The sequence below is a fragment of the Lynx rufus genome, unplaced genomic scaffold, assembly GCF_022079265.1.
Source record: "Lynx rufus isolate CCGP_SWC_20201006 ecotype Redwood Valley unplaced genomic scaffold, mLynRuf1.p SCAF_8, whole genome shotgun sequence".
Lineage (NCBI taxonomy): Eukaryota > Metazoa > Chordata > Mammalia > Carnivora > Felidae > Lynx > Lynx rufus.
The window spans coordinates 110,514,212-110,536,440 of NW_025814896.1; the positions used below are offsets into that span (position 1 = coordinate 110,514,212).

A 22,229-nucleotide genomic window follows, 5' to 3' on the forward strand; every position below is an offset into this window, starting at 1 on the left:
CTCTTCCCCCGCTTGCACTCTGTCTCTCTCTCAAAAATAAACTTTTTTTTAATAGGAGCTTTGAGGTCAAATTTGGGTTTTATCTCTACCACTTACTAGTTGTGTAACCTTGGTTTCTTATCTAAAAAATGAGGTTTAAAAGTGCTCATTTCATAGCTTTGTGTGTGTGTATGTACGCTAAATGGTACATTTATAAAACAGCCCCGCACCTAGCATAGCAATCTCATTGTTAGTTCGTCAATGATATTATTTATTAATCTGATCTTAGTGGTTTCTAAAGTGAAAAAACTTTAGTCACACATACTTTGGGAACGCTTTTCTGTGAGTTTATTGGAAATTAGTAGTGATCCAGAAATGAGTGAAAACTACTAGTAGTTGAGTTTATGTTTTGCTTTTGTGCTTTACAGAATATACACAGGTCATAAACTGTTTTCTGCTGTGTAGAAGGCAACTGAGTTTTCTTAATCTGTATAGGTAAATTATTCACAATTTTCTGTTCACTCTGCAAATGCTCCTTTTAAAGGTACAGAAAATTGGAGGTTAATGGTATATCAGTTCTGTGGTTTATTTAATCACCTATTCTTGGGCTGTTAGTGTCTATTTCACGTGCATTCTTTAGCTCCTGAAAACCTGTGTTTTTGTCTTAGAATATTGTACTATATTCCTCAGGGGATGAAGTAGTTCTGTGATTCTTTAGATTAATGGTGATTACAGATGTGACTTCAGAATAATAATTGTGAGTTCAACTGATTTAAGTACTTAATTACTATTATTGAGCAGTGAGTAAACATGCCTGTCGGTGTTTCTATACCCTTAGACTGTTGTATCTAATATAATGGAATTAGGATATTCCTGTACAGTATGCACATTCCCAAGAATAAAACTGGCAGAAGGAGCCTATAGAGCTACTTTAAAGGCATAGGGATAGTTAATTGAAACTTTTGATATCAAAAGAAGGACATGTGGGGTGGTTCAGTCAGTTAAGCATCCGACTTCAGCTCAGGTCATGATCTCATATTTCGGTTTGTGAGTTTGAACCCTGTGGTGGGCTTTGTGCTGACAGCTTGGAGCCTGGAGACTTGCTTCCGATTCTATGTCTCCTTCTCTCTCTGCCCCTCCTCCACTCACATGCTCTGTCTCTCAAAAATGAATAAATGTTAAAAAAAATTAAAGAAAAAAGAAGGACATGGAAACTAACCAAGAATACTATCTCCATTAGGAAAAAAAAATGATCAAAATATTTATTTGATCAAAGTATTTATTGATAACTGTCTTAAGAATGGATGAATCCAAATATAAATAAAATTCAAAAATTTTGTGAAGTGGTTAATAAAAGACTTTGTGAAATAAATGTATACTCATATTCCCGAAAAAGGAAGACCAATCATATATAATTTCTACTTCCCGAATTAAATTAAATTTTCCATTCAAGATTTTATTGGGATTCTTTTTACCATGACAGTATTTTTCTAAAGTTTATTTAGGATAAAAAGTAATCGAAAGCATTAAGTTAAAAGTCTGAAAAATAAGAGAAAGAGAGAAAAAAAAAGCTACAGTAATGAAAACTATATACTACTTTAAACGGTAATAGAACCACAGTACTTTTAAGTATGTGGCTAAGGAAATGAGGAATAAAGGAGAATCATTTTTCAGAAATGGAGTTTAGAAGAGATGCCTAGTTGGCTCAGTCAGTTAAGCATCCAACTATTGATTTTGGCTTAGGTCATGATCTCATGGTTGTGAGACTGAGCTCCTTGTCAGACTCCTTGCTGGGTTGGGTTCTGTGCTGGGCATAGAGAGCCTGCTTAAGATTCTCTCTTCCTCTCTCAGATCCCCTCCCCTGCTCATGCTTGCATGCACTTTCTCTCTCTCTCAAAAAAAGTGTTTAGAAAACAAGTTAATCAGTGAAAGGGGCATTAACATAGACCTGGCACTTAATATCTGGTACCAGGATAAATTTCAGAGGAATTAAAGGTTAAGTATGAGATTCAAATCAAAGGAAAATTAGAATAAAATGGAATTGAATATTCATCATACTTACAGATATCTCACTTTCAGATCAGGAAAAGGAAACACAAGGAAAAAGAACCATTTATGCATCAGGCTCTGTGCTGACAGCTCAGAGCCTGGAGCCTGCTTCGGATTCTGTGTCTCCCTCTCTCTCTGCCCCTCCCCTGCTCACACTCTGTCTCTCTCTGTCTCAAAAATAAAAACATTTAAAAAAAAATTTTTTTTTTTTAAAAATTTTTTTTTTTCAACGTTTATTTATTTTTGGGACAGAGAGAGACAGAGCGTGAACGGGGGAGGGGCAGAGAGAGAGGGAGACACAGAATCGGAAACAGGCTCCAGGCTCTGAGCCATCAGCCCAGAGCCCGACGCGGGGCTCGAACTCACGGACCGTGAGATCGTGACCTGGCTGAAGTCGGACGCTTAACCGACTGCGCCACCCAGGCGCCCCTAAAAAAAATTTTTTTTAAAGAACCATTTATAGATTTGAGTTGAAAATTAAAGTATTTACATATGTTAAAACAATATAAACAAAAATAAGATTGGGTAAATACTACACAAGTATTCTATAGGTTAATATCTTTATTCTGCAAAGAGTTCATGTATTGGCAAGAAAAACACTGATCTCTAAATATTTAGTCAAATGATACAAAAATAAACTTCACAAAAATTTTAAATTAGTAAACAGGCATGCGGGGAAATGTTCAAAATGTAGTAATAAATACAGGTTAGTTATGTTGTTCAATCGGGAAAAATGAAATTGGTATTTCCAGTATAGATGAGGGTGTGGTAAAACTTCATAGAAATAGAGAACAATCAATGATTTCAGGCTTATAATTAGAAATGGGATTGAATTGTAACTAACACAGATAATACATATACACCAAAGTTTTTTTTTGTTTGTTTGTTTCCAAGAAAATATCTAACAGATCATTTATAGTTGAGCTTTGCTTAAAACTTGGATGTGACCGAAAGTGGTCACTCTTTGAATTCAGTCCAATTTCATGACACATCCAGAGGGTGGAGTGGGTGGAATTTCTTTTGTTGTTGTTGTTGTCTTTAACATAAGCCAAAAATTCAGCTTCCTTTCCTTGAAGATTTGAAATGCGTCCAACATTTATATTACATTGAGATTGGTTCTGTTTTATTCACCTTTCTGTCCCCGCAAATGCCTTAGTCTCAGTAGACATTTTTAAAGGACACACTGTACTTTTACTGCTGAAACAATACTGTAGATAATCTATAGTGGTAGTTCCCTCTAGTGATGAAATGACTTCTAGAAAGAAATAAGCAGATAAGCACCAATATTCTTTTCTGATCCATTTCATGTATCAGTTCCTTAGCTGTGTCCAATCTGCTCTGACTAGTTTAGATTTTCAGATATTTAGTTCAAAGAACTCTTTCTTCCTGGGATTGTGCAAAAGGCCAGCTTCTTGAAATACTTGAAATTCTCAAAGTTATTCACTCTGAGGACATCAGTGAACTTTTTCCTTTTTCCTTGTAAGAATGTAAATTAGCACGATTTAAATAGCAGATATTATAGCTCCAATATCTAATTTTAATGTAAGAATGTAGATTAGCACTACTTAATTGGCAGGTATTATAGTTCCAATATCTAATTTTAATGTATAAGATTAAATTAAACCAGTGATTTTGATCCCTGACAACCTTTAGCAATATCTGGAGACTTTTTTTGGTTGTCACTAATGGGGAGAGGGAGTGCTACTGGCATCTGAAGGGTAGAGGGCAGGGATGTTACTCTGATGTACCAGGAAGCCCCCCACAGCAAAGAATTATCTGGCCCCAAATGCTAGTAGTGCTGAAGTTGAAAAACCCTGAGTTAAACTATGTAGAAATAGAATTTCTGAACTTTGGAGAAATAAAAAAAACTTCTGTTACTATTGTAGGGTCATATTAGGGGTGCCTGGGTGGCACAGTCTGTTGAGCCTAGGACTTGAGCTCAGGTCATGATCTCACGGTTCCTGTATTTGAGCCCCGAATCAGGCTCTCTGCTATCAGCACTGAGCCTGCTTCAGATCCTCTGTCCCCCTCTCTCTCTGCCCCTCCCCCACTCACACTCTGTCTCAAAAATAAACAAACATTAAAAAAATTGAATAAGTAGTGAATATGAATATCTTGGTGTGAATTGTAGCTTGAGAGCTTTCAGGTAGGATTTCTAGTTTGGCTTGGGTGTGTTTAAGTATAGTATACAGTTTCTGTTGTGAGCATGGAAATAATTATACAATGTAAATCTTAATTTTTATTGAAATCTAGTTGACATGCAATTTATATTAGTTTCAGGAATGAATGTAAATTTTTAGACTTACACATTAGATTCCTCTATCTACATAGTAGCTTATAAAGCAGACTTAGCAACAGACAGTATCTCTGCCCTCTAGGAGTTTATCCACTGAAGAGAATTCTTAAACTGGTGAAACTCAGAGGGCTAGTGAGAGTGGCTATCAGGAGAACTGAGAAGGCAGACAGATCTGACCAGGAGGTAGAGTTGGGGTTGAGCCAAGCAGAAACCGGACCTCTGCTAGGAGGTCACTATCAAAGAGTCAAATTACAATGAATGAGCAAATCAAAACAGAGGGAACAGGTCAAAAGCTTTGCCCATCTTACAGTGATTGTGCATGGATTCTCAATGTCAAAATTACATTAGTGTTTAAACCTGTACTGTTATTTTTTGTTATTGGCATATGTTTAAAAAAATAATCCAAGAAAGAGGTAGCACTGTTCTAAAGCCAAAGAGACAGACTCAGTTGGAGATTTTGAATTCTTTCACTTTCTTGCTTTATGATTATAGACTCTTTTCGGGTCAGTTACTTCAGATTTGTGTGTGTGTGTGTGTGTGTGTGTTATTTTGGGGGGCAGAGAGAAAGGGAGAGAGAGAACCTTAAGCAGGCTTCACACTGTCAGCACAGAGCCCAACACGGGGCTCGATCCTATGAACTGTGAGATCTTGATCTGAGCTGAAATCAAGAGTTAAACACTTAACCAACTGAGCCACCCAGGTGCCCCTTCAGATCTTGATCTGCAAAATGGGGATCATGATTCCTACCTTCATTAAAAAGTTATGGTGATAAATGTAAAGCCCTTAATTCAGTGTCTGGCATATAATTAGTACCCTCAAAATAGTAATACTCAGTTTTAAAATTTCTCTGATCTGGGAAGATCATCAATACTGTAGTGTTCTTAAATTTTTAGTAAATACCAAAGCATGTATAGCATTCTTTCAATACACTGACATTGCTTTACTTATGCTTTTTGATTTTAGTATTTAGCATATGACAAACTATAAAAAATAGAGATTAAGTGTTTATTAGAGGACTCGGATTACTCGTTTTAGGAGTTTTGAGGAAATTAAATGAGGTAGCCTATGATGAGTGCTTTACATGATGCCTGGTGCATAGTAACTACTCTCAGTGTTAGTTCCCCACCTTCTTGATTTCATATTGCCAAGAAGCTTAGAAAATAGCACTGTGACGCTACTGCTATTGTGTTAATTTGTTGAATGAATATAATAGATGTAATAGGAGTAGGAAAGGAAATTGGCCAACAGCAATTCATTTTAAGCTGTGATGGTGTTTACTGAAATTGAAATGAATCTTACTAGAGCAGACTCTGCTTTTAGCTGATTTAAAACATTTGTTTTTAGTTTTGACCATTTACATGACACTAGACCTAAAGAGTCTTTGGTTATGTATCCTAGTTTAGGAGTGATTTTGGTCTACTTGCCAACTGAATACATTGTTTCTGCAGACATGGATTAGGTATAATTTTCAGGTCCTGCCAAAGTAGAGCGAAAACCCCAGCTGTATCTTTTGTCTTCTGGAAACCGGTTGTCATTATGTGTTGGTTTGTTTTTTTTTTTTTTTTCCTGCTCTATTCTTTCTACTACAGCTGTGTTGCAGTGGCTAGGTGACATCTAGCCTGCATTTTTGTCTTGGCAAAATAGTGCCAGGCAACCATTACTAATCTGGAGGCTCAAACCGGAAGAAAGATTTTTTTTTTTTTTAATTCTTCTGGATATTCAGGTTAAGATGTTGGATAGACTAGAAAGTTCCAGGAAGTTTGAATGAAAGATAATCAGAACTAATAGCAAAACAAGGAAAAAAGGTAACGGAAAAAGATCACTCTGTTTTGTGTCAAAGAGAAATGGTGTTAAATGAAGCAGCTCTTCTACTATGTCATATCCAGAAAATCCTGGGTTGGAGATTAATAATGAAAGTGAAGAATAAGTTCAGAGTACGGGCACCTGGGTGGCTCAGTCAGTTAAGCGTCTGACTTGTGCTCAGGTCATGATCTTGGGGTTTGTGAGTTCGAGCCCTGTGTTGGTCACTGTGCTGACAGCTCAGAGCCTGGAGCCTGCTTCAGATTCTCTTTCCTTCTCTTTCTGCTTCTCCCCGCTGAAGTGCACTCTCTCTCTCTTAAAAACAAATACACATTTAAAAAAAATTTTTTTAAGAATAAATTCAGAGTAAACATTGAATAATTTTCTCATTGACTCATCTAGACCCTAGTGCCTACTATCTGTATATAAAAATAGTCATTGGGAGCCCCTGGGTGGCTCAGTCAATTAAGTGTCCTACTCTTGATCTTGGCTCAGGTCATGATGTCAGGGTTTGTGAGTTCAAACCCCGCATTGGGCTCTGTGCTGACAGTGCAGAGCCTGCTTGGGATTCTCCCTCCCTTTCTCTCTGCCCCTTCGCTGCTTGTACTGTCTATCTCAAAAATAAATAAATAAACAAAATACATGAATAAAAGAAATAGTCTTTGAAATTCTTCTCTTCAACTACATACTTTCCCTAAAAATGATGTTAAATAGTGTATTTGTTTCTGGGAATTATATTAGTTTGAAACTCGTTACCTTTGCTCTGTAATCAACAGGTTTTTTTTTTTTTTTTCCAGTAAGTTAAATACCAAGTTCTAGGTACTGGATGTCCAGTAGGGAGCATGAAAAGAGAATGCCCTTGCCCTTGTGGAGCTTATTTACTATGACCTGGTTTATTATTAGACTTTCTATGATTTACTTGACATCAGACTTTAAAATTACCTTAGTATTCAGCTTCTCAAATTAAGTGAATACAGATAAACCTGTGGCACTGAGAATGTTCTATATCTTGAGCTGGGTGGTAGTTACATGGGTGTGTGTGTGTTTGTGTGTGTGTATAGTTATCTATTCTAATTAAGATTATTGCATTTTACTCATTATGTTTCCATGTAAACTGTTTTTATTAAAATTAGATGTCCATTGAAACACTCCAGTGGTTTCCCTTTGCACCTAGAAAACCCCATAGTCCTTTAAAAAGGTGTACAATAATAAATTTTTGTTCAGATAATGTTAAATTCTGAAGCTTGTTAACGTGTAAAAATTGTATTTGACCAAGTAGAATTAAAAACTTGAAAACTTCTACCTCATCTAACATTTTACTGATAGAATTTTATGACATGACATGAATTTTATGACATGAACTTTAAACTGTTCACATTAAATATCTCTCAAGTTATAGTATTGCTTGAAGGAGTTTTATTTGCAAGTATTGGGAACTTTTTTTTTTTTTAAATTAACGTTTATTTTATTTTTGAGACAGAGAGAGACAGAGCATGAAGGGGGGAGGGGCAGAGAGAGAGGGAGACACAGAATCGGAAGCAAGGGAACTTTTAACCTTTTATTTATTTATTTATTTTTATTTTTGAGACAGAGAGAGACAGAGCATGAGTGGGGGAGGGGCAGAGAGAGAGGGAGACACAGAATCGGAAGCAAGGGAACTTTTAACCTTTTATTTATTTATTTATTTTTATTTTTGAGACAGAGAGAGACAGAGCATGAATGGGGGAGGGGCAGAGAGAGAGGGAGACACAGAATCGGAAGCAGGCTCCAGGCTCTGAGCCATCAGCCCAGAGCCTGACGCGGGGCTCGAACTCATGGATCGCGAGATCGTGACCTGAGCTGAAGTCGGACGCTTAACCGACTGAGCCACCCAGGCGCCCCGGAAGCAAGGGAACTTTTAATTACAAACAAATTAATACTATCAAAAGTAGCTTCCATAAAATGGCTATTGAAAGATAAGATCTGTTTTTTATTATTGAAGTTGTCTTTACTGCAAAAGTAAAGATGTACAGAATGTGAAGTGGGCAAAGAGCAGTGCATAAGGGGTGAGAATTTCACTTACAATGAAATTCCATTACTCTCCCATATGGACTGGAAAAAGACTTCATTTGGCACAATCTGTAGAAAGCAAGTGTAGAAATGCCTGGGGCAACTTGGAATGAAGTCAAATTAAAGGCCTATTTTGCGCTACCTTGCTAGCTCTTTTGCTGTTTCTTTCATTTCCTCTTTTCTTCTCTTAATCAAGGCTGAGGTAGGCTAGGGAAGGAAATATGGGCATGTCTAATTTTCAGAACTTTGTTAACTTCCTTCCACATTTTCCAGTCTCTCAATATTCTTGACCCCTTTGTTGCCCAGAGCAGGGTTTCTCAGTTTCAGCACTATCAACATTTTGGGATGGATAATTCTTTGTTCTCTGAAGTGTCCTGTGCCTCAGAGGATGTTTAGCCACACTCCTGGTCTCTACCCCCTTGATGCCAGTACATCACGTTGTAACAACCCAAGTGTCTCAAGACATCACCACATACTTTCTGGGGGAAAAAACTGCCCTGATTGAGAACCTTAGTTTAGGATATGCAATAGCCCTTGACAATAACTGACAGTTACTAAGCGTGTTACCACCTCTGCTGCTCTTTTAATCTTGTTGCAAAATTGCTTTCTTCCCTGTGAAAGTAGAATGCTTAGAAAGCATTATACCATTTTATTAGCTAAGACTTGCATTCTGGATGATAAAGAGAAAGCCCAATAAAAACAGTGGATTCATAAATATAGTCAAGAACTGATTTTCATTAGTTTGCTAGAATATTTCTTCCTCTTAAAATTATACAACTTTGAAAGGGAAAAAAAGTTCTCTTTTGTTCTTTATTCTGCTGGAGTCTGGCTTAGGTAACCATGTTGTTGCTTTGGTAAAGCTCCCTTTTTCTGTATAGGATGTTTTATTGCATCAGATCATTTGAGAAATTCAACATATATACTGTTAAATAAACAGTGTGTTTTTTGTGTGTGTGTTCGATATGTTGTCCAGGACTTACTAAGTATTTCCCACATAATGAGATGCATTTTTTTTTTAATTTTTTTTTTCAACATTTATTTATTTTTGGGACAGAGAGAGACAGAGCATGAATGGGGGAGGGGCAGAGAGAGAGGGAGACACAGAATCGGAAGCAGGCTCCAGGCTCTGAGCCATCAGCCCAGAGCCCGATGCGGGGCTCGAACTCACGGACCGCGAGATCGTGACCTGGCTGAAGTCGGACGCTTAACCGACTGCGCCACCCAGGCGCCCCCATAATGAGATGCATTTTGAAGAATGGTTGGATTTGGAGTTTTAAAGATCTGTCAATCCATTAGAAATGGGTAAAGAATATGAATAACCAGTGTAGAGAAAAGGAAATACAGATGTCCCTTAAACATGTAAAAAATGTTCAACTTCTTGGGGCACCTGAGTAGCTCAGTCATTTAAGCACCTGACTTCAGCTCAGGTTGTGATCTCATGGTTCCATGAGTTCCGGCCCTGCATCAAGGCCCCACATCAACAGTGGGGAGCTCTCTGTGTCCTAAGAGTGAAGAGCCTGCTTCAGATCCTATGTCTTCTTCTCTCTCTGCCCCCTCTTGCTCGTGTGCATGCACTCTCAAAAATAAGCAAACATTTAAAATGTTCAACTTCTCATAATTAAAACTATACTGAAATACCATGTTTTACCTAATATTAACAGATTTGCTAAGGATTAAATTGTGTCTCTCCACCCCAACCCCCTACATCCATATGTTGAAGCCCTAACCTTCACCTAGTGTGACTTTGGAGATAGGATTTTTAGGAAGTAATTAAAGTTAAATGAAGTCATAGGGTTGTAGTTCGATAGGATTGGTGGCTTTATAAGAAGAGGAAGAGAGAAAGAGGTTTGTGTCTCTCTCTCCCCATGTGCATTTTGGAAGGAGAGCTCATCTGAGCACTTAGCAAAGAAAGCTGCTGTCTACAAGTCAGAAAGAGGCCTCTCACTAGAACTTGACCATGCTAGTACCCTGGTCTCAGGACTCTAGCTCCCAGCAATTTGAGAAAATAAGTTTGTGTTGTTTAAGCTACTCAGTCTATATTTGTTATGCGGCCTAAGCTGATACAACACTATAAACTAGAATGTGGAAAAAACAAGCACTCAGTTTATTACTTATGGAAATATAACTTGGTATGACCTCTATAAAGAGAATTTTGGCAATATCTAAAAATGTCAAATGTGGATGTTCTTAGACCTAGCAAATCTACTTTTAGGAAGTAGTCCTAATCATATACTCAAAAAGTAGAAAAAGTAAGTATGTAAGATTATATATTGGGTGTTGTTTGTAATAAAGGATTTGAGGGACACCTGGGTGGCTGTCGGTTAAACCTCTGACTCTTGATTTTAGCTCAGGTCATGATCTCACAGTTGGTGGTTTTGAGCCCCACATTGGGCTCCACTCTGAGTGTGTAGCCTACTTGGGATTCTTTCTCCCCCTAGCTCTCTGCCCCTCCCCTGCTCGTGTGTGCACATGCACCCACACACACTCTCTCTCAAAATAAATAAACTTAAAAAAAAGATTTGAAACAGTAGCTAAGATTTATAGAGTGCCCAAAATGGATCAGGAGTTCTAACTTTGTATGTGTATTCATTCATTAATTCTGATGACAGCCTTATGAAGTGGGTACTATTTTACAGATAGAGAAACTGAGGTTAAGTAAGTTAGCCACAGTTAAATAGTAAGTGAAATGATCAGGATTTGAACTCAGCAGTTTGGGCTTAGTTTTATTCCTTGATCCATATCCCATCAGTGGGAAACTGGTAAGATAAAACTATGCAATTGTAAAAATAAATTAAAAAATAGAATAGAATAGGAAAGAAAGGAAGAAAGGAGAGAAAGAAGGAAAGAAAAAGGGAAGAGGGATGGCTGGGTGGCTCAGTTGGTTAAGTGTCCAACTTTGGCTCATGTCATGATTTAGTGGTTCGTGAGCTGGAGCCCCACATCGGGCCCTCTGCTGTCAGTGCAGAGCCTGCTTTAGATCCTCTGCCTCCCTCTTTCCTTCTGCCCCTCTCCTACATGCGTGCCATGCACTCTCTCTCACAAATAAATTTAAAAAAGAATAAGAACATTTTATGCATAAAATATCTTCAGAAGGATGCTAGGGAAAACTGGCAACAGTGTTGACTATGGCAGGGATAACTGGAAACTCAGGCATAGATTTTGCACTCTACTCTTCTGTACTGTAAAAATTTTGAACCATGTGAAAAAATTGCCTATTAAAAAATAAATAAAATTCTATTTTTAAAGAGTGTATATTGTATCCCAGAGTATTAGTAAATATCTGTGAGGCCGTGCGTGTGTGTGTTTAAAAATGATTAGATGAATAAATAAATGGGGGAAAATAGATAAATCTCACATGCAGAAGAACTCCCAATAATTTATATAGATACTCTGCCTTCAAGGAGAAGGAATGTAACTTGCCATTCCTTAAGGGTGGACTGCACACGGCGACTTCCTTCCAAAGAGCACAGTATTAGGGGTTCAGAGGAAATAGCTTTGCAGTGAAGAAACTTGACAAATACTACCTTAGCCAGATAATCAAGGTCTACATCAGTAGCAATAAATCATGTTGGTAGTAGGTACACTTGATATGATGTGAGGAGAATGGCACTTTACCTTTGTGGTCTTCTTCCCCAAAACTCATAATTCCATTTTAATTATGAGAAAAACATCAGATATATTTTAATGGTGGCATCCTCACACAATACAGCAAAGTCTGAGAAAGCATTGTCACAGCCAAAAGTGGCCTAAGAAGACATCACAGTGAAAGATAATGTGGTATCCTGTGTAGGATCCTGGGACATAAAAAGGAAATTGAGTAAAAACTCAGGAAACTTGAATAAAGTATGGACTTTAGTTAATGAGAATGTATCAATATTAGTTCATTAAGTTGTAATTAATGTACCATACTAATATAAGATGTTGATAATAGGGGAAACTAGGTGTGGGGTATATGAGATCTCTATGTATTATCCCGGTTTTTCTGTAACTAAAACTGTTCTCAAAAACAAAATCTGTTTTTGAAAAAGAGTATACATAACAAATGTATGAATAATGTAAAAGTAAACTTGAAATTCAGATGTCCATGACTCATTCCACAGAACTTAACCATAAACTTGGGAAGAGAGCCTTAGCATGTTTCATTTTAAGGTCCACTGGTGATTCTAGTGTATGGTTAGAATTGAGACATGGCTTAAGAATTTACTCTTGCTTGAAAATCTTATTTCTGGGGGCGCCTGGGTGGCTCAGTTGGTTAAGCCTCTGACTCTTGATTTTGGTTCAGGTCATGATCTCACGGTGGGATTGAGCCCCATGTTGGGCTATGCACTGACGCGTGGAGCCTGATTCTCTCTCTCCCTCTCTCTGCACCGCCCCTGCTCACTCATTCACACACACACACACACACACACACACACACACACACACACACACTCTTTCTCTCTCTCTCTCTCTCTAAAAATAAACATTAAAAACTTATTTCTGAATTTTTAAAAATGATGGTCAATACCTGTATATTCAAATCATTTGGTTTTGGGGTTTTTATGGGGGCATTTTCTCAGTATAATCTTTTTTAGATCTTTTAAACTGTGTGCTCATGGTTTATTTCCCTGTTTCTTCTTTTTAGATGTTTATCTTTAGTGTACACATGCCTTAAGACTTCAAAATGTTTTTAAAGCTTGGGTACATTGTTTCTCTGATGGTCAGTATTTAATATTCTCTTGCTTTTTTTCAGGCCCTACTTTCTGTTACTTCATTTTGTGCTGACTCTTCACTTTCAGATGATTCTTAAATATTCCACGAAACACACCTATAAGTCATAATTGGTGAATAGCAGAAATCTATTTTTTACAAGCTATTTAATACACTTTCCTCTCTTGGAATTCTGTAATTTCTCAAACATATAGATGAAGAAAGTATGTAAACATTTGCTAGTCCAGAAAATTACTTCATTCTTTATCATTGAGGGCTTTCCAACCTGGTACACAAATGCTTATTTCAAGTAAATATTCTTAATACTCCCTATCATTTTTTTTTATTTGCTCTTCGGTTTCTTAATGCCAGTATGGATTCACTAGGTCATGTGTTTATCAAGAAGATTATTTTATACACATTTTTTTTTCTCAGCCACACATTTTTAAACGTTTTTCTTCTGTCATTAATGTGTTTATTTAGCTCTTTAGTTATTGGGACTTCTGGGCTGGTCAAAACAATGCTAATGATCCCTGTAATTTGCCAAAGATAGATTTTAGAAGTGTTCTTTCTTGTCTTGCTTTCCGTCTTCTTACTGAATAGTCCAGACCCTGATGCCTCTTTCCTGACCAATGGCTTCAGTCTTCTTTAGGAGCTTGCTCTGGTCTCATCCTGTTTCTTTTTAAGATACAGATTTGATCATGTCACTGCCTTGTTCTGGTATTCTTTCTCTCTCCTCCCCACCCCCTAACGTATGGGATATGAGCCCCTAGCATTTACTGATCATGGTACTATTTTATAACATCAAGTAATTTAATTTTAACAAGAATCCTATAAAGCCAGTACCCTTTTTATTCCAAATTTATAGACAAGAAGCTGAGCATAGGGAGGTTAAGTAGCTTATCTAAGGTTCTATAGTTAGTAGGTGGCAAAGCCTGAACCCCATTCTGTTGACTCCCGAGTTTCTTTAAGTATAGCCCCCTTTGAGCTCCTGTGTGCATTTTTGCCCTCTTTCTGCACAGCCGTCCCCTCATTCTTCAGTCATAGGGGTCCACTTACTTTGTCCCATTTACCTTGTATTTTCTCAGCTATGACCCTTGTACTTTCACTTTCACTTTCTGCCCATAGAAACCCTGCTTTTCTTTTTATGATTCTCTTCAAATATCACTGTTAAAGTGACATTCCACCTTCCCAGTTAAAGTTTTTTATTCCCTCTTCTAGAATTTTATTTATTTTTCATTTTTGTCATTTCCATTATCAGGTTATATATTTGTTTTATTTCCATCTTCCTACTAGATTATAAGTTTCTGGGAGGGGAGGGGCTGTCTTACCTTTAGAAACCATGGGGCCAATGCCTTGCACATAGAAGACATGCAGAAATGTGAATTTTTAAAAGGAATTTTATTCATACAAATATTTTGTTAGATATTTTTATAAGGATGGAAAGTGGAATCTTTTTTGTTAATACTTAAGAATTGTTGCAACTAATTTATGGAGATTTTCTAATTTGATGATACTTCATAAAATTTTAATTTCAAGTTTTAATATTAAATAAAACTCCATTTTTGATTCTGTACTTTTCTTTTCTTTTAAGTTTGTTTATTTTGAGAAGGGGAGTGGGGAACAGAGGATCCAAAGTGGGCTCTGTGCTGACAGCAGAGAGCCTGATACGGGGCTTGAACCCACCAACCGTGAGATCATGACCTGAGCTGAAGTTGGGCACTCAACAAACTGAGCCACCCAGGCACCCCTACTTTTATATTTGCAGTTGAAAATTATGTACTGTTAGGTATATGTTTAAAGCATATTATAAAGTTTTGGAAGTATTATTGGTAACTCAGATAATTGAAAGGAGAACTAATATAAAGATTCTGAATATTTCTGTACTTTTTCATTATTTACTCAGGCTTAAAAAAATTCAAATCAACTCAAATTTCTAATTAAGTCATTATTTTAAATTTTTTTAATTTAGTATTTTCCAATAAAATTTAGACCTTTTTAGAGAAATATACAAGAATTTTTAATGGGAAAATTAAATTCAGAAGATAAGGAGAAGGTATCTCCACCTAAAACACATGCCTAAGATCCTAGACTCACGCTGGAAGTGAACTACATATTTGACTTTGCTTTTTCCAGTGGGCAAAGTAAACATGATTAGTTACATGATCAAATTGTTCATATTCTAAAACCAACCAGATAAGTGTCTTTTATGAGTCCTCACAAAGAAGGGCTACCATATGAAGTAGGTCCGTATCCTCAGCAACATCCCTGCAATAGATACATTTATGGTTTAGTATGACATACATATCAGACCATTCAGTGCAGGCCAGTGACATACTATATAGTCCATCAAAGGATTCTCTGTGAGGAGCCAAAATAAGTCAATGAGTGTGTACAATCCTGAGATAAACTAATTTGAAATACTTTGAGCAGCATTTCCCAAGGCACTGATATTTTAGAAGATGGTCTTGATTTTGATTTAGAAATTAAACAGTTATTTTGTGAGGCAAAGACTTACAAGTTTCCCTTACATAACTTTATTAACTATAAAAACTTTTAGAGTTCATACCTCCATATTTTTAGTCCTTGGTATGCCAGTCCCCAAAGTGTCAGCTCTGTAGTCACAAACTGTAGAAGCCTTGAAATAATATACATAGGGTATATATAAACAGATCTGCAAGTCTCCTGCTCTGGCCAAAGGTTTTCTAAGAGGAAAGTATTAGGTAAATGCTGGAGGCTGTAGGTGCATTTGTCAAAAATATTGGAATTGATACTCTTGTGACTATAGTTTGGGAATTGCTAACCTTCTACCAGCACTATTCAGTAGAGTTTCCTGTGATGGTGAAACTGTTCTATATCTGCACATTCCAAAATGGTAGCCAAGCCAGTAGCCAAGGTGGTGATTGAGCACATGTAATGTAGCTAGAGTGACTGAGGAACTGAACTTTTAATTTTATTTAATTTTAATTAAAATAACTGCATGTGGCTAGTAGCTAGAGAGGAAGCTCCGTTCTAGAGGACAGGAAAGAATGCTGATCTCTCAGGCTGTGTGAGATAGAGTAGCAGCTAAGTTCAAGATTATATTCTTCATCAATAACTGAATAAAGAAATCCTGCGTTTTTTTTTTTATTTTTTATTTTTTTTTTTCAACGTGTATTTATTTTTGGGACAGAGAGAGACAGAGCATGAACAGGGGAGGGGCAGAGAGAGAGGGAGACACAGTATCAGAAACAGGCTCCAGGCTCTGAGCCGTCAGCCCAGAGCCCGACGCGGGGCTCGAACTCCCGGACCGCGAGATCGTGACCTGGCTGAAGTCGGACGCTTAACCGACTGCGCCACCCAGGCGCCCCATGAAATCCTGCGTTTTTAAGAGACATGAGCTTTTACTAAAGATAATGATTATATTTAAGTTTGCTGTTTTGTTTTTGAGCTTGACAATTAACCAAGGATGCTTGAGTCCATGGTTGATCTTTTAGATATTAATACAATTGTTTTCAGACCGTGTTAGGCTAAAAACTACACTTAAAATTATTTCATAAGATTGAGACATTTACTTATAAAACTGGAAACCTGTGGGTATACTGATATAAGACTGTTTTCTTGTAGTTTCCAGAGTGTGGATTCTTTGGCATGTATGACAAAATTCTTCTCTTTCGCCATGACATGAACTCAGAAAATATTTTGCAGCTGATTACCTCAGCAGATGAAATACATGAAGGAGACCTAGTAGAAGTTGTTCTTTCAGGTAAGTAGCTTCTTTTATTTTGTTGCCTTTTTTTTCCCAACAAGCATTATTTTTTGTGCTAAATGCTGTGTTCTGTTATACTTAGTCTTTATACTATAGTTGCTTAACTTCTTTCATCTATTGTAACGGCTACCAGGTGATTTTTACTTTCAGGAAGGTTATATCACAGATGACACAGTAGGAGAATAAGCCCTGAATTGTTTATTTGAGTGTTACTAAGCTAAGGGAATTATCATTTGAACTGGCAGAAGAATATATACTCTTTGAAATAAATTGAAATAAAACAATTATACTAAAATTCAGTTCGCTTATCCCCATTTCTATGAAGAGCATGGAAGAGAATTGAGGCTCAAAAAAGAAAATCAGGAAAAAAGGAGAAGTAATGAAGATGTGGAAGAGAAAACTGCAGTGCTGATCATTCCCATGATTTAAATAATGCTCCTTCCCTATGTGTTCTCAGTGGACATTTTCTTACCTCCCTCCTTCCCCCCCCCCCCAACCCGTTCTTGCCACCTGTTGTTCCTTAGCTCCTTCTGTTTCTGATCTCATCCAATAGCAGGTGGGCAGGATTTAGTGAGGAATGTAAAGGAACAGAGAGTGCACCTAGTAGGCCTGCAGAATTTCTTGTTTGACAGGAAAGGAGGGAGGGAGAGAGAGAAGGGTGTGAGAGGAAGGAAGAGAAGGAAAAGGAAAGCCAGCCAAGAGTTCAGAGTCCTGCCACCAATTTTTCCTCTTTTCAGACTCATCTTTGTCACCTGTTCTTGAGATCCTCTCTCCCCTCACCTTTCCTTATTAGTCCTCGATCCTTCCCATTTGATAGCTGCTGTTTTTTAGAGTCTCTTTTTCTTAACTACCAGGACTATGGAGAACAGACTCTGGAAAGAGCTTATACTGAGATCCTGTTAGAACTCAGAGTGTTTACCATTGAGGTTAAGTTCCACAGTTTTATGGGTTTTTTTGTTTGTTTTTTGTTTGTTTGTTTTTACTTTAGTGTTCTATTTCCTAGTGTGTTATAAGTTAAACAGTTTTAGACCTAACAACTATTTGTGATCTTGTCACTATGAGAATATTCTTTTGAAGATTGAAATATCTACCCACAGACCTCCTTTTGGAGCTCAAATTATTTGGACCTGAGGAACTTCCTAAAATAGTTTGAAACCCACAATATTAAATGCCGAGAATAGTTTATGATGAATGAAACTTACAAAGAAAAAAAGATTCCACATACTTTGACATAAATGAGTATGGTCAACATTCTTAATATTATTGTAATTGCAGATATACGTTTTATTTTGGTACTTGTCTTTTTTAAAAGCTTTGGCCACAGTAGAAGACTTCCAGATTCGTCCACATACTCTCTATGTACATTCTTACAAAGCTCCTACTTTTTGTGATTATTGTGGTGAGATGCTCTGGGGATTGGTACGTCAAGGACTGAAATGTGAAGGTATGTGTTCTGAGTTTTGGTGTCTTTTGAAAGGGGATTTTGCATTTGCATTCTCTAATCGTTAATGAAAGAATAAGATCATTGGTTGGTGACTAGGTAGTAACCAGTGTTTAGAACTGGACAGATCTAGTTTTTCTGCGTTAGAATTGCTACGGGGTAGGAAGCAGGTGCACATTTCTGATTAGTCTTCTGAGTACTCTAAGGTGGAGGGTCAATAAAGTTTTTCTGCAGAGGGCCAGAGAGTAAATTTTTAAGTATTATTGGTTAATAGTCTCTGTCACAGCTACTTAAATCTGCTTTGGGCCAGGGAAGCTATAAACAAGATGTAGAGAAATGAACAACATGCTGTGTTTTAATAAAATTAATTATGAACACCGAAATTTGGATTTCATACAATTTTTACATATCATGGGAGGAATTTGGTACACAGTCTACAGTTTGCTGAAGTGCTTTAAGCTAATTGTTCTCAAACTTTACCATGTATCAGAATCACCTTGAGGACTTGTTAAACATACTTTGCTAGGACCTATCCCCAGAATTTCTGATTCAGTCGGTCTGGGGTGGAGCCCAATAATTTACACTGAATTTTTTGGCTTCTGCCTAGTTTTTCATTCAGGTTCTTAATTAGGATAACTATTGCTGCCAGAGAAAGTAAATTAAATAAAAGAAGCATCTATTTTTTATGTAACATACTTATATATTTAAGTTTCTTTAATCTATTTTTTTACCTTTTAAAATTTATTTAGGCTGTGGATTAAATTATCATAAACGATGTGCCTTCAAGATTCCAAATAACTGTAGTGGAGTAAGAAAGAGACGTCTATCAAATGTATCTCTGCCAGGACCTGGCCTCTCAGTTCCAAGACTCCTACAGACTGAATATGTACCCCTTCCCACAGAGGAGGTATGTATTTTAAGGCAATAAGAAGGCATTTTACTACTTGTTCCTTATGTTTCTATGAGGTATATGACATCATCCTAGGACATAAATTATACACTAAAGACTACAAACATTCCTACACTTAAGAAAATTAAAATATATTACTGGAGACAGAGTTTACCAGTAGTAATGAGTTGCGTATTATCTTCTTTGGGACCACATTATCACTTGGACCACTGTGTTAACCTCTTAACCAGTATCCTGGTTCCCATACTTTTACCTCATCTTTTACACTACAGTCAGATCATCTTATTTCACTAGAGCTTAATACACAACTCTGATTATATCGCTCCCCACTAGGAAACCTTTATATATTCTCTTGTTTCCAACAATCCGTTCTATTTAGCATTTCCTGAACACCCGATTGTTCCCTCTCCCTTTGCTCTTATTGGTGTCCCTCCTCCATGCTTTTTTCAGACCTAGCCCAACAGCTGCCTTTCCTGAATTTTCCTCTTACCCAGAAGTTATTTTATTGGTCGAATGCCAAACCACTTTTCAGACCTGTCTAATGGTGTGTATATCATTCTACCTTAATATCATGGTGTCCTCAAGGAATTCATGATCTGTTTAGAGAAGACAATGCTCATGGTCTTTTGTGTGCCCTACCGTGCCCAGCACAATATGTTATACTCTGTATATGTTATACTCACTGAATATGTTATATTCAGTGATGTAAGAATGAGTGAATGAATGAACCCAGTGATTATCACAATATTCCAGTGAGATATTTTAGTAGATCTGTACATAATGAGATAGTTGAGACTTATAATGGTTAAGTAGTAACTTGACTCAAGTCACCGAGCAAATTCGTAAGCAACATTAGAATTAAATCCAGATTTAATTATTTTTAGATCAGGGATTTTTCCTAACATATTGTACCCGTGAAGAGTAAAATAGTAGATCAAGAGAGAAAGAAATAACTCCCTTGTTCTTTTGATAGTACTTAAAGTGACCTCCATCCATAGATTGCAATCTTATCATTTAGTTGTTTCTGTAACCCCTTTGGTCTTCCATAAATTAATGGCAAAACCAAGCCTTTGGGCTATTGGCTTGATATCCTGGTCACAAGATTTTGCTATACTGAGGCACCTTAGAATAAAAGCTTCTGAAGTTCTTTCACAAAAATCCCATATTTCCCTGTTGCTTAGCACTAATGTGAGATGTTTAACTTAGAAAAAAAGAGTGCTGTGGCATAAGAACTGAGAGCAAAGAGTTATTAGAAACATATACAAGAGCTTGGGAAAGGACTGGTGATTGAAAAGTGAGTGTATTTTATACATGAACTACACAGGAAACTTAGGTCGCAATGGGGTCTGTAGGATAGAGGCGTGTTGTTTTAAGAGCCCCACAACTGATGCTGGGATGCCAGCTCCCCCTAGATGAGGAGTACTAGATTAGGAAATAGGCAGGACAGAGCAGATGAATCAGGTTAAATTTAATTCATTAGTTTCTGTTTTATACTGAAGATGAAAATTCCTTAGGGAAGTGTATGAAGTAGAGTGACATGTTTGAATTGGTTAGATCGTGCAGAGTATTGTAGAATGAGTAGAAATTGTAGAGTGGAATGTGTGAAAAAAGGCTGCTTCTATCAGGCCACGCATGCAGTCTCAAAAAGGAAAAAGGTACAGTAAGAGAAGAGCTCATGGAGGAAAATCAGAGGGAAGCGTGGGAAAAGAGGACACACTAAAGGAATATAGGAGATACCAATGAGGAGATGAGTGCAGCCTTGAATCTGAACAAAGGTTAGAGAAGAGCTGACTCCAAATGGCTGCCCGGTGAGAGCCTCCTAAGTTCCACGTGCCAGGCTTCATGATGGATGCTTTACTCGTCTTTTCTCATGTAATCCTCACCACAGTCCTGGAAGGCATAGCAGCTCTCATCCTGATTTCTTAGATAAGATGTGAGGAGGAAAAGTTTCTGAGTAGTCGAGATACTAAACTTCACTGACCACTGAGATAAGCTGGAAAAAAGGCCAGGCGGGAATAGAAACTTCTGAATCTGACTCTGGGGTTGTCATTGTTTACATGTAAGAAGGCAGTTTCTGTTGCAGTGCCTGAAGTCATTGTAAGGGAAGTGAGTAAAGAGACAGAGGAGCAGAAGCTAGTCTTTGGGACGAGAAGATGGTCACTGAATTTGGTTACAACAGGACCACTAAGACTAGAGAGACCAGACTTGAATGATGGCTCTTTGGAGATGAGAAGGAGGAATATTCCTTGCAGTACATTTGGGCAGAGGCCTGAAGGGCCAGGACAGGACAGAATCAAGGTAGAAACTGTTGGAACTAAGCGTATGCATAAAAATGGAGGCATTTTTTTACTGAATAATATTCCAAAGTCAAATATGTATAATTAGGGAATTCCCCCCCCCCTTTGAATGCTTTTATTGCTTTTGTTATTACATCTGATTGAGAGTTGGCAACATGTTATAAAGTTTTTGTAGGCAAATGTTCACTTTAGACATTAGTTGAAACCCATGCCATGGAAATAATCGGATTACTTTTAGAGAATTTCTGGCTTCTCATTAATAAAGAAGTAAGAATTTTAGTAGTTTGTAAAGAGGGGCCATTAAATCAAGGTAAGAGAAGAACTTTCACTCTAGTTACTCTAGTCTTAGTGGTCCCATTTTCACCAAATGTTCCACAGGTAATTTTACCAGTATCCTCCTTCCTCCAAATTCTGGTTCAGTCTTCCATACCTTTCCTGCCTTCCTCACTCAAGAGAGTGGTAAACCATGGTCCCTGATGAGATTGTAGCCTATGCTCAGGTGTGTTTGAGATGGGAAAAAGATGGGACTGGACTTTCATGGAGAAGACCTGGGGCTAGGGGCACCTGCCTAGGTGGCAGGGGGTGCGGGCAGTTAAGCGTCCAACTCTTGATTTTGGTTTACATCGTGATCTCACGGTCATAAGATCAAGTCTCGTGTCAGGCTCCGTGCAGTGCATGGAGCCTACTTGAAATTCATTCTTTCTCTCTCTCTGTCTCCCTATCACGTGCATGTTCTCTCTCAAAAAAAAAAAAAAAACAAAAACCAAAAAACCCACAGACAGAAGACCTAGGGCTAAGTCTTGATTATAATGCTTGCATTTAAGTAATATTAATCCCTTTGAGCCTGTTTTTTCATATTTAAGTAACTTTGTACTAAACATGAAAAATTAGGTGGCTGCTGTAGCCCAGTCTCCTGAGTAGCTCCTTGCACACATGCTTTGTACCATGTCCCTAATACCCAGTCCCAGGAG

At 37.4% G+C, this 22,229-nt stretch overlaps 1 protein-coding gene across 2 annotated transcripts in view; it reads left to right on the forward strand.

Moving 5' to 3' along the window:
* Positions 1 to 22,229, forward strand: part of PRKD3 (protein kinase D3) — an 89,417-nt gene that overhangs the window by 25,970 nt on the left and 41,218 nt on the right. For both annotated transcript variants that reach the window (XM_047068434.1, XM_047068435.1), the window contains exons 3-5: positions 16,469 to 16,607; positions 17,923 to 18,054; positions 18,801 to 18,958. In XM_047068434.1, coding sequence (XP_046924390.1) covers positions 16,469 to 16,607; positions 17,923 to 18,054; positions 18,801 to 18,958 — 429 coding nt within the window. The remainder of the gene's footprint in view (positions 1 to 16,468; positions 16,608 to 17,922; positions 18,055 to 18,800; positions 18,959 to 22,229) is intronic.